The sequence below is a fragment of the Anopheles cruzii genome, chromosome 2, assembly GCF_943734635.1.
Source record: "Anopheles cruzii chromosome 2, idAnoCruzAS_RS32_06, whole genome shotgun sequence".
NCBI lineage: Eukaryota > Metazoa > Arthropoda > Insecta > Diptera > Culicidae > Anopheles > Anopheles cruzii.
Genome location: NC_069144.1, coordinates 19,591,394 through 19,604,433, shown reverse-complemented (window position 1 = coordinate 19,604,433; position 13,040 = coordinate 19,591,394). Strand labels below are relative to the sequence as shown.

The 13,040-nt window shown below is 47.3% G+C and overlaps 1 protein-coding gene across 1 annotated transcript in view; it reads left to right on the top strand.

The window, feature by feature from the left end:
- Positions 1–5,771, top strand: part of LOC128278613 (hemicentin-2-like) — a 102,163-nt gene extending 96,392 nt beyond the window's left edge. The window contains exons 4-5 of the mRNA XM_053017344.1: positions 5,055–5,351; positions 5,467–5,771. Of these exons, the coding sequence (XP_052873304.1) occupies positions 5,055–5,351; positions 5,467–5,771 (602 nt within the window). The remainder of the gene's footprint in view (positions 1–5,054; positions 5,352–5,466) is intronic.
- The last annotated feature ends 7,269 nt before the right edge of the window (positions 5,772–13,040 follow it).

The following is a 13,040-nucleotide window of genomic DNA, read 5'->3' as shown; positions in this document are numbered from 1 at the left end:
AAGCTTAAGCAGATTTCCGTGAAACCCTTTTCGGGTATTAGGATACTTTCGCGAAAGGAAAACCAGCATTGTGGGCGAAGGCGAAGCGTGAAAAAATCCAGCGAATGAGCCAAAAAAACTGGATTCTCGACCAGGCATCATGAAAGGGCAAAGGAAACAAAGTATATCCTTACAAGCTCTTCCGGCCCTGCGAGCGACCATTTCGTAGCCAGAATACGGTCGGTCGGGTTCGGAAGAAACGTAATAAATCGGCAAAAGCACACGGCAAAAGTTCGGGAGCTCCAGCCTCTGGGGCTGGGCCACGGGCAGCATTCGCTGACCGTACTTTGCACTGTACATCACCTGCATCACCTTACGGCACGGCCGAGTGCAACCTGCCACCGAGAACGGGCGATGGAAAGAGATAATCGATCGATTTCAAAGTTATATAATCTTGTGCTGTCTCTTCGGCTCCCGGGATCCAGCTACTCTTCGTCACTCCGTACAGTCCGAAGTTCGGCTAGCAAAAGGGTGGCCAAACAAAAACACAAAAAACATCCGAAACCTGACTCATCGAAAAAGTAATCCTGTTTTGGTCCACTTTCTCCGATGTCCTTCGGAAAGCGCCAAAGCTGTTCCAGAAAACTCAAACGATACGGTTACGGTCATTGGAGGGACTCCCGGAAAGCTAAATCCGGTAAAAGCATTAGTGTTCGATTAATTAACATAGAAATGGTCGCCGCTGATGGACGGAAGAAAGGACCGTCGGAAGTGGCGTAGCGTGCGCCGTCACTCATCCGGTGGCAGACACTTCTAGTGCAGACAGTCGTTAAGTGATCTTATCGTAAGGGCGAAGAAAGCACAGCCCTGCCCTCGGTGGGGTGGATTTGTTTTGGTCTTTTCTCTGCGCAAAGAACGAAAACCATTGAATTTGGAACGCTCGGCCGGTGGAGTGTCCTTGCGACGGCGACGAGCAGCAAAAGTTTCTCACAATGAGCAATGGCGCTCTTAGTGCGCGCTGTAAGTTCCGTCGGTCCGCCCGTTGAGCCGGGCCGAAAACAAATCCTGAGTAATTGTGCAACTACCGCTGAGTAATGATCGCCTTCGCCGGGCCGGAAGTTCAGAAATCAGCGCCCGAAAACACTCAACTCGGGTGCTCTCGAGTGCCGGGTGCCGAGACGGTTCTGGACCGATCCGGAGCGATTGAGCTAATTCGGGCAAGGCAATTGCTTGCTGATCCCATTTTGTGCGTCGAATGTTGGTGACACCGGTCACCGATCAGTGATTGCTCGGCTTCGTTTCGTTCTTCGTCGAAGGACCCCAGGCAAAAAGACGGTTGTATGGAAAAGTTTAATTTTTATCTTTGTTTTTTAATTTTAAACAAAAGCGTGATTGCCTTATTTGTGCCGTTTCCGGTGAATGTAGAGTCGACTCGATGCTAGAGGCGGTTTTCGGTGAGATGATTTTCCATCACGAAAAGGAACCGATAATCTCGGAAGTTACATCAACCATGTGTTGCGTTGATTGAATATTCGGGTTGTGGCACAGCTTAGTTGATCAGTATCCTTTTTCCGTCATATGTCGGCCCCATACTGTTGGGACAATCATCGTTATCGCAGCAAAACACGTAACTTTATTCTCAATCGATAGAAGTGGAATCTAAGGTTTTCACAGCTACATCAGAACCATTACTAATTAAAATTACAAATACTCAAAAATGAATGGTCCCTTCTCTGGAATTGCGCAATCTCTTACGAATCTTACAAAGAAAAGGATTTTTCTATATTCCATTTTTCGGCCTGTTCGCGGTGTTGCAATGCTTAGAACTTGCTTAGAATCTTAGGATTCTTCAGAATCCATTCCATATTCAGATTTTGAATAATTCGACAGACCATTGTGTTGATTGCGTGTTTGGAATCACGCGAAACCGTTTTCGCTAAGAACAAAAGTGCTTTGCATTTCTTTTGCAAATTTTATGTTTTGCAATCTGCCTATCTTCTTTTAATACGGTGAACGGTGCGATGGAAATTACCAATGTTTATACATTTACGCGACGATTGGATCTTTATCTGGTGTTCAACGTTTTGGTCTTAAAAAGGCTCTAAGAAATCACAAAACCTTCATCATCTTCAATATCAACATCAACAAATCAATCCCAACGATCGTGCAATATCGTGACAGAAATGTACAAATAACAGAAACACACATCCAAATGTCAGGCCCTTCAACAATTTTCTGCGGTTCGTTGAGTCCACCCTCTCCAGCGGGACCTTTCGTAAGATCGCTGATCATAACTCATGGTGCGCAAATAACATCGGTCGACCCCCAAATCGGTCGAGCCTACAAAAACACGAAGGGGGCCAACAACATAAATCTGTTCGCCGGTTTCTTCGCCCCAAACACACAACGCTTCCGCTCTGGTCTGGCTGTTTGGTTTTTTGAAATTTCATTTCCCACCATTTTGGTCGATCCCAATCTCCCGAGCCGAAAGAAAATCTTCCAAATGACGACGCTGGCTGGCCGCGTCCCCCCGAAGGATATAAAACGACGAGCCAGAAACAGCCCACCCGAATTTAGGGGCCGAATGTAAACATTGTCAGTGACGATAATGATAATGAAGGAACTTAGCCGACAAACCGGACGCCCGGCGGGGCACGTTATCGTCCGGCTTTGATGGTGGGGAAACAGATAGGCTCCCGGAACAGATCTCCGGCTCCTGCGGGGTGCGGTCCCTGGGGTGGTGCGTCCGAATGGTGGCCTAGAGGAAATGAATCGCGTGGTGATGTTTAATTTTGGGCCATCGCTCGCCAACCCACCCAAAACCCAAAAACCCGGCACCGGCTCCGGTCCTGCGACGACGAAACATCCGGATGCCGGACGCCCGGGAGGAGTTGGAAGTAGTATTTTTCACGCCTCGTTTGGGGTCGTGCCGCTCGTGGGGGTTGTTTTTATGATTCATCTTGCCGGCCCCGACTTGGGCGGCCGCTTTCGGCGCACACCAGATAAGGATAGAATCTCATTTTTCATCTATTTTCCCAACCCGAACTACGCCCACCGCCAAGGGCGGACAGCAAATGTTCTGGAACCGTCCCGGGAACAGCTGTTTGTACTTGTTGCGGCCCAGTTCTGTCGTGTCGGTCGGGAGGCCACACTAATTAATTGTAATGCTTATCCCATGTCTGCCACTGGCCGTGCCGTGACGCCGTGGCCACGGCCACGCAGACGGAGCGTTTGCAGTGGAAATGACAGCGCCCGGTTCGCTGGTCTGTCTGGAAAGTCCGCAAACCATAGAATGCTTAACCAGAAATCGCAAGCGCCACGTCAGCACCGGGCGAGGCTTTGTTTGATCATCTAAAGTGTCGGCAGCGGCCTTACGTGAGTATGTGTGTGTGGTATCAGGACTCTAGGGTCGGTAGCGTATTACTGCACCGCACGTACTGTCAATCAATAGCATAAAAGCACCGAGCACCGAGAACGGTACCACCCGGATGCTCGATATATTGATTGCTGAAACGAGGCGGTGTTCTGGAGCTGACAGTAGCATGTAACCCGATAATGATGACGCCGCCAGTGTGCATGTGCCGATCCATCGGCGATCCATCCAGACGGTAACTTCAAAGCGAGGTACTAAAATAACCTTCGTGAGATGTGAATGTGTTCTGTGGGATTCCCTTCAGAAAGTTTTATATTTTCAACAAAACACCATTGCAGACTAGGAGTTGTTCAATAAGTTGTGCGCTTCAATAACAGAGGGCGCTCTGCGACTAGCTTAAATTGATTGTTCTTGTTGGTACACTCTTCATATGAACGTATGTGAACGTTTTATTTCAATCTGTCAATTCAATATTTGTATACAAACCATTTAGTAGCGACGTGTCACAGTATTTTTTACAATGGAAAAAATCAAATATTGTGCAGTGATTAATTTTTTTATTTTTGGAAGGTTAAAAGCAAAGGATATTTATGAACAAATGTTGAAAGTGTATGAGGACTCTTCGCCTTCAATTAATACATTAAAAGCGGGGTCTCTGCATTTAAACGTGATCGTACAAGCCGAGAATACAATCCATGTCAAAGACGCCCAAAAACAGACACAACTCCTGAAATCGTAGAAAACAAAACAGGATATCGATTTGGAAAATCGTCGAATCACTTAAGAAAGAGATTTAATACAAGGCCTAGTTTTCGAAAGGATAAAGTGAATTTTGCGCGTCGACTTTTCACTATGGATGAGACTTGGATCTATCACCATGATCCAACACAATATGCTAAGGAGTGGTGTGAACCTAGTTCTTCGGCTCTGGAAAGAGTTCGTGTCCAGAAATCGGCCAATAAGGGTTTCTAGCATCCATTTTTCTCCTCCAGCTGTCTAACAGTAGCATTTTCTGGGATGTGAATGGAATTTTGTTTGAAGATAACTTCAAAACCGGTAAAATCATAAATTGTGAATATTATGAGGTCATAACAGTTGCGGAAGTGTATTTTGAAGCCCTTCCTGATTCTTACCTCAGGGATAGAATTCAAAAATTTGAATCTCGTTGGAATTTCTTTTGACATTCAGGAAGTTCATACTGAATAATAAAGTGTTTTTCAAACCATTGTGCTTTTACTATCAAAGTGCAAAATTTATTGAACAGCCTAGAGTCTGTTAAGTTTACTCGTTTTGAAGGCCACAAACCTCAACAACAACAGATTAGCGAAGTCACACAGGCCACCCCATCCTTATCGTACTCAGGGGAAACGGAAAGGCTCATAAAAGGAGCAGCACTATCAGCAGCAGCGTAGCAGTAGTTCGTTCACAAAAGAGACAGCATTTAATGACTTAATAAAACCGTTCGGACCGCTCGGTCGAAGTGGGAAGTGGCACCGACCGGGCAGTCCGGTGGCAAACTTCAAACGCTTCCGCCACTTGATTACGGGTGGCTTCCACTTGAAACCGTGACGACCTTCGGCGACATAAACACTTTATGGCATTATTGTTTCGAGCGAGCGTGCGAGCTCCCGGTGCTAACCATTGGTTTGGCCATTGAAACGCTTGGCTCTAACGGAACTCGTTCTTTTGCCTTATTCCGCAGTTCCCACGGCGATGATAATCGGGGGCCCGGATTTGCACGTGGACAAGGGCAGCACCATCAACCTGACCTGCGCCGTCAAGTACAGCCCGGAGCCGCCGGCCTACATCTTCTGGTACCACCACGACGAGGTGATCAGCTACGACTCGAGCCGGGGCGGCGTGTCGGTCATCACCGAGAAGGGCGACGTGACGACCTCCCACCTGCTGATCCAGAATGCCGACCTGGACGACTCCGGCAAGTACTCGTGCTCGCCGTCCAACGCGGACGTGGCCAGCGTCCGGGTGCACGTGCTGAACGGTAAGTAGTCTGGCCGACTGGCCACCGCCACCGCCCCGCCCCCGGACATAATCGCCCTGCCCTGCCCCGCACACGCCACTGACACCACACCGCACCACATTAACGCTGATATCAGTTCGGGCGGTTGTTTCAGGTGAACACCCGGAGGCGATGCAAACCGGAGGAGCCACCGGGGCCACGCTGCCCCCCAGCGCACTACGGCTGCTGACGGTCGGACTGCTCGCCGTCCTGCTCGCCACCGTTCGCCGCCAGCTGCCCTGCCGAACAGCCCACAGGACAGGCCGCTCGGTCCACCGGTGCACCACCGCAGACACCGGCCTGCGGTCCGGCCCCGGCATCTGGTCCCGGGCGACGGAGGTCCCGCTACACTTCGGCAGTGTCAAGAGCATCGCCGGCCGGACGGACGGTAGCGAAAGATGATAAACCACTGTCCCCACGGCCATCGGTGGCCCGACTCGGAGCAACTCTTTCCTTCGCCAGCCGCTGGGAGCCGGCGTGTGTGACTTTGTGGCTTCCTATCGGTCCCAAAGGCGCGCACACTGTGCTAGGACACGTTCGTTCGACGACTGTACAGCTCAATCCGTATTCCCGAGCACCGGTTAATGCAGAGCGCCCCCCCTATCGCCATTCTGATTTTGCGTTTTCCCACAATACGTTCAGCAGCTCGGGTTGGCTTCGGGCGGTCTCCGGTTTGGGGGCCAGGTGTCAAACACTTGAAAGTTTCTACGGACTTTAGTCGAAATGGCGTTTGGGGGAACCAGCGTTTGCGTTAGTAGTCAAATGTACTATAGTAGCGAAAGCGGGAGTCTATTCGCACTAAGCGTTGCAGATACCTATCGAAAGACGAATGTAGTTTGGAGGAACGTTGCTAGCGTGAGGCCAAGAGGCCACTGGCCACGAGGGACAAATCGCTGAATTCGTTGGGCAGACGAAACCATTTATTGGATCATTTTCTTCTAGATAAATCAATAAAATTGATAGCCGGTAAGCAAGGCGGCGGAAGAAGAGTGTAAAGATCATTACAATCGAATCAATATAATACGCAGAGATCATCGACGGAAAATGGACGAATCAAGCGAATGGTGTGTTGCAATGTACGCCAAAATACGCTGACAGTTTGATTGCAGCTCGCAGTATTGCTGACATCTGCGGTCCTTCCTAAATATATCCGCTGTACTTTAGGCTTCTTTCATGGAGAGTTCTGTTACTTTCCTTTAAATGGGAACGGTTCGTTTTAGCTTTTGTTTTAAATCCGTCTGACTCTCACTGTACAAAACCAATACAAAACACGATAGCTACCAGAAACAGTTTCGAGCTCAAACGTACCGCACCGAGCGTAGCATCATCAGTTCATCCATAAACGGTCTCCATAATTGGCACAAGTCAAAGCGAAACATCGGAGATGATCCGAAGCGAAAAGCGGAGCACATTATTTCAAATTAGTATGAACTTTACCGAGGAAGTACCGGACACATCCTTAACTGTACATATGACACTATGAAAGAGATAAGAGAGACGTTTCCTGAACCACGAGGCATTCGATCCAACTTCAGTGACAGTCGCTTACACTCACCGAGAAAAATATAATAATTTGGATCGTTCAAAGGATACTTTGCGGTGTGGATTTGTTGAGTTGCCAGCTACTCCTATTAGTTAGTTATTTAAATTTAAAAAGGGTTTGATTGAGTAGCAACGAATAATGAACATTTGGCAGTTTCATTCGTTTTATTCTCAATTTTATTTCTTTTTGCAATATTACCAAAGACTTTCATAAGTGTTGGTCGTCAAAATTAATTTGTTGCGGCCCTCGATTGAAACGTTTCTTCGTAGTTCCCATCTTCGGTGGCACGGTTCGGTTTTTTAATTAAAAACCTTTCATTAGAAAACGATTATCGAGTAATTACTTATTTCTATTTTAACCGAACAGACAAACATAAACGGTTCATCAGTCGTTCGCTGGCAGGAAGGTAATTCCCGTGATAATGATGCAATTGAACACCGATTATGGGCAGCAAGGATCCTTTGAACCCTCGGCAAATTAGCCCATCATCCATCAGGGGCGGGGTCACAAAAAACCCATTGCGAAACCATTCTCAGCCATAACCGGCTCATTAACGTTACAGCGATGTGCTGGTGGTCTCGTTGAGGGCCCTTCGAAGGAAGGCGCCCCTCCTTAAGCTCGATGTTTGTGAGTGTAAAAAGGCCGAAAACCGTTGCTGCCCGGTGTTCGCATATGCAGTCGGGTCGGATCCTGTCGGAAAAGTCGCCCCCCGTACGAGGGAACAGGAATCAATTTTTCCTCCAAAAAAAAAAAAAAAAAGCGCACCAAGTGGCGCAGGATCTTCGATATCGTTAAAGAAATATTGATGCATAAATAATTGATCGGTTTTTCCTTCACTTCACTTTGGACGGGCGAGGCGTTAAGGCGCGTTTTTTCACACGTCCGACCGCACGTTTCGCACGTTCATTTCCAAGATAGGGAAACTGCGTGTGGCAACGGGGAGCTCACCACAAAACCATTTGATTCGCAGTTCCCGCCACCATTCATGGGTTTTGCACAACTTTCATAGCAGCGGAAGTTTGCTCAAGGCGATGTTGCCAACACAACATTCACCGCCAGCCGCGCCACGCGGCTGGATCTCGATTGGGAATCAAATTTAATACAAAAAACTAACAACCTGAGAAACCGGGGGGAAAAATTTTCCAACGACAGACAGCAAAATTGTGTTGTCCGCGTGCGGTGGAAAATGTTTTGCCGTCTCCTTTCCCTGGGCCAATCATCTTTTCGGAGCCGGAAATGATACCCTGGAAGCCTCGAAACAGCTTCGATCGGACTTCTTCGTCCGCAAACGTCTTGGCGGCAGAAATACCGCAACTTCATTGTAAATTGATAACGTGTCCATTGGTCCGTTGCTGGAAGGGAACGAAGTTCTCCTTCGGGGATCCTTTCAACGCGGCACCCGATCAGCTGCGCATCGAGCGAGCGAGAACTTAATTGGCAGCCCGGTTGATTGAGGGGCAGACCACGGTCCGCAAACCGAAATCAGAGCTAATCAAGTCAGTGAGGTGGCCGCGTTATGGAAGAGAATCGTTTTCAATATCCCGCTGGCAGTTTTAACGAGCGTTTTCGAGAGCGAAACGCGAAAGGCACGAAAAAAGAAGTGCATGGAAATGCGACTGTGCAAATTAAAACCAACCAACCAGCGGTGAAGGTTGCCGCAAAAGTTAAGCGAAGCGTTGATGTAAATATATAAATAAAGTAAGAAAGACACATGTAAAACAAGAGATATAAAACAAACAAGAAATGATCAAAAGCTGTTTACAACCACGATAATTTAAAAAGAGAAACACGAAACCCACATAGTTAAAGTTAAGTACGTCTAAAAGGAAGAAAATCGAGTGACAAACGAACCGAAATGACGAGTGACTAAAACGGTTAAACGATGAACGGACTTTTAAAGCACACACACACACACAAAGAAAAAGGGCATTTATGAACCATTTGTAAATATTAAACTATAAACCAACTTTCCGGCGTAGCCCACGAAGGAGTTGGTTCGTGTTGCTGCCAAAAGTAGAGGCAACAAGAGCCACAGACACAGGAAAACCAACATTCCGGTGGTCCGGTGAGAAAGAAGCACAGAACTAAAAGTTGGTGTTGTTGGTGGTATACGCCGCGGAGAGGTAGCAAAGCACAAGCGAAACAATGTAACTGTGTGAGGGGGCCAAAGTGGGGCCCACAGCTCACTCTCACGGAAATCTGCGATCTGCGGTTGTGGTTGAGGCGAAGGCAAAGAAAGAATTAATAAATATAGCATCTGAGTTGATTATAAAACCATAAACCTCTTTCTCTAGCAGCAGCAGCAGCAGCAGCAGCAGAATCCCCGTTGCGGACACTGAATCCCGGTTAAGGAATGGGAAAGTCGATGAAAAGGACGGTGACGGTGGCCGACAACCGACCGACACTACTTTCGCCAGGGGGTTGGACACTACGGAATTCAGGGGTGGCGTTCGCCGAGCAAAAATGAAGATTGTCATGCGTCGTCGGGCGGGTTGACGTTCCGTTGTTGCTCCTCCTGGTTTGCGAAATTATCAGGGTCTCAGTCCCGCTCGGAGCCGGGGCCGGATTTATACTTTCTTTTTTGCGAGGCTCAATTCACCCCTCGAGCGTTGGGGCAGTTATTAAAATGCGAGGAATTTTATTGACCGAAGCTTTGGAGCCATCGGTGGTGAGTCCCGCAGGGAGACAGCTAGCCATCTTTTCTATCGGCGTCTTTGTTGGGGATCCGAGGCGTTCGTGAAGACCAAATCGCCAACCGAGTTGTACACTAATAAAGTGCACCGTTTATTCAACAGTTTCTCATTTGTGCTGTTTGGAAGAAGTAGACGAACGGAGCCACCGTAAAATGGAAGACATTTGGTCGCGAACATCTGCAAATAGTATCATTTGCATTCTCGCTTCATTTGAATATTTCGTTAAACTTTTACTTTTACTGTTTATTCCTTTAATGAATCACTTTACCTTTTCGTTTGGTTCTTTTGGTGTTTTCAGTTATCACATTTCTTGCCTAGTCTGAGGTAGAAAACTATGCATTTCAGTCATGATTTTAATATGTTTTGTGGGCTGTTTTGTACCTTTAATACTTTATTTCGTTCCCACTCATCAAACAGTTTATTTTGTTGCTGCTGATGGTTTGTTTCATCTGTCACCATTCAGACAGACTATTTTAATTTATTTGTTGAAAAGCCACTTCTAATCAAACAATTAGTTTCATTCGAACTTTTCGATCCAACTCAACCGCCAACTCTCTTCAATGCCTCCAATTTATCTAACGTTTCGTGAAACTAACGTCGGTAATCAATCTTTTTCAAACCAATCACCCAAAGCCCTAGGTGGCGCGCTGTAGTTCAATCGAAAAGGATCGAAAAAGTTTTCTAAGCCTCTTCGAATCGGTCGAGTTTGTTAGTTTGCCACTCCGCAATCGACAATAATGCTCGCTTTCCATAGGCACGATTTGACACATTTCAAATCGTATCTCGTCGATATCACCCTTCTTTGTGCCTTCCATTTCAACCTTATCCTGGTTTGGGCGTTCCGAAATGCGGCGAGTCCTTCGCGCGGCGATGAATATGCACGTTTTGGCCCGGGGTCGGCCACATAATTTTGACCTCCCGGGAAGGGCCGATAAAAATATGCAAACTGTGGCAAACTGGTTCACCTCTTTTGCCACGCTCCGCTCACCGCCCCAACATACCTGACGAGGGGTCCGTGGCCCGAGCTCGAAATGGAAATTTGTCAAACACATAAAATCGACGACTCTCCGTCTGATGGCCCCATCTTCGGTGACACCACTTGACAGTGGCCGTGTCCCAGCGGCCTTCGACGGGGCAATAAAAATTCAGGAAAGAATAGCCCACCGACCGCTGGTCGGTCGGGCAATCGGACAAGTGATCTTGAAAAGGGATTCAAACGGGGAACGATCCGAAACAGCGGCGTTCTGGAAAAAAATCGAGTCCCCGAACTGAAGAAAAAGCGGATAGAAACGGTAAGTATTCAATAATGCCTAGTGATTAACATACGGGCGACGGGTTGAACCGGGCACTCTCGGGAGTTTATTTCCCGTTTTTTTATTGCTTTCCGCGGCCGAAAAAGTCCTCCGAAAGAGGCGTACCACCCGCTTTCCCTTCAACCAAGGCACGCTAGACGAAAGTTTGAAAGTTGTTGATACAGCTTTATGACGACATATGCAAGCGTTCACCTAATCCTGCAAACGTCGCAAAGACCCTTTCTCGGTACTCCCAATCCTCAGCGTTTCTCCCCCGAGGGTTCGGGTCATTCGGAGATATTTCGGTCCGAAAAGGATTGTGTCCGAAATCTTTCCGCTTCGATAACAATCGGAATGAAACGAAAATCAATCTTCCAGCTGAACAGAGCCGAAGCCCTGTGAAAATCATAATCCGGATCAAACTTACTATCGTCCTGCTGCCGTTCGCTTCGTTCGCTAGCCGACACCGAACCTTCCGGGGAAAGTTTTACGACCGTCGCAAGGGCCACTAATAATTCGATGGCATGATTGGAAAGTAAGTTCGCCGGTGAAAGATTGCCCAGATGAGCCGGGATTTATGATCGAACATTGATTAATTTGTTCGCGTAGACAGAAACCCGAACTAGGTCAGAATGGGGACGCTCCGGCCAGTGGCGTTCGATGGCTGAAGTTTGGGTGCAGCAGCATTTCAGCCTTAGAGTCCAAGAACAGGAAACGAAAGCCACAGTACGTAGCAGTATTTAACATTCAGTCGATGCGATTAAAGTCCCACCTATCCAGAACCTCCAATGTTTAATGCAAACACCACATCGCTACATTTTTTGCCGAAGGAGCTTTAGTTTCGATTAGAAATCCTTCGCCGGCAACCGATCGCTGTCCAGTCGCTGGGATTAAGAATTTAAGCCTCACTCGGCTGAATCCACACAACCGCCGAGATCAAAGTACTGCCAACTTCAAACGGGTAGCAGCACTCCACTGGCGCCCGGCAACGTGTGTGTTGGGTTGACCAACGCTCGGGGCTTAAGCCTCCGGTGGTATAAATCCGAGATTCGTTGCATAAAATGTGCAGCAAATGGGTGCAGCCGTTATTTTAACGGCTAAGCCAACGGCCACCGTGCGGGTGTGTGTCGTTAGTTGAGAAAGGACAAGCCAACAGGATGGTGTCGGTAAGCCACGAAGCTCTGCCACAAAGCAGGTAACTTCGACATGGATCGGAGCTGCGGTTCGCATAATGTTCGATTAACTATGACAATTAATTGGACATATTTACTAGGGGTGTGCATTGAGAATCGGAATGCCGGAATCACACAAAAATGTTTATAAAATTTGAATGCGATTTTCTACATTGTTCAAAGTATGTGCCATTGCTAGCTATACATTTCTGCTATCTCTCTGCTAAATCATGGATTTCCAGAGGAAATAATTCTTCGGTTTTTTAAGTAAACTGATTAGTCTTCCCATTTCGACTTCCTCGTAGAAAACGAAGAGCTGCTCATCCAATACGTGTTCCATCGATGAAAATGAATGATATTCGGAAAGAACCAAGTCTGGTGAATAACGCGGGGAGGGATAGCAGCTCCATCCAAGTGATTTGATAGTATCCTGAAACAGTTTTGTTTTTTTGGGCGCCTGGTGCTTGATTCCACGGGCCACCAGGCGCCTCCATTGAAGCCCACTAGAATAGCATTTTGGTCGTTCTTCGATCAATGCATGGTTCAAATTGATCATTTGTTGTCAGTAGCGATCGGAATTAACGTTTCCATCACGTTTTAGGAGCTTGTGAAACACTACACCTTTCTGTCCCATCAGAAAGTCCGTTTTTTGGAGTCCTTGGACGCTTTTTTTGTAAAGTCAAAATCGCCATTTTGAATTTTTTTAAACCACTTAAAGCACTGCGATCTTCCAAACACAAGTCCCGACAAGCATTTGGTGCGATTCCGAAGCAGCTTTCTTCAAGAGGCGCAGAAAAATAATAATCCCCGCAAAACGTCATTTTCCGGCACAAAAGTTGACATAGTTTAACCCTTTCAATGATGGGTTGCAAACCGAAATATATTTTTTGTCGACCTGGACTCATTTACCTGATGTCAAATCAAGGTAATGATGAATAAACAGCAAAACTGGGAAGTCCCAATCGGCAGGT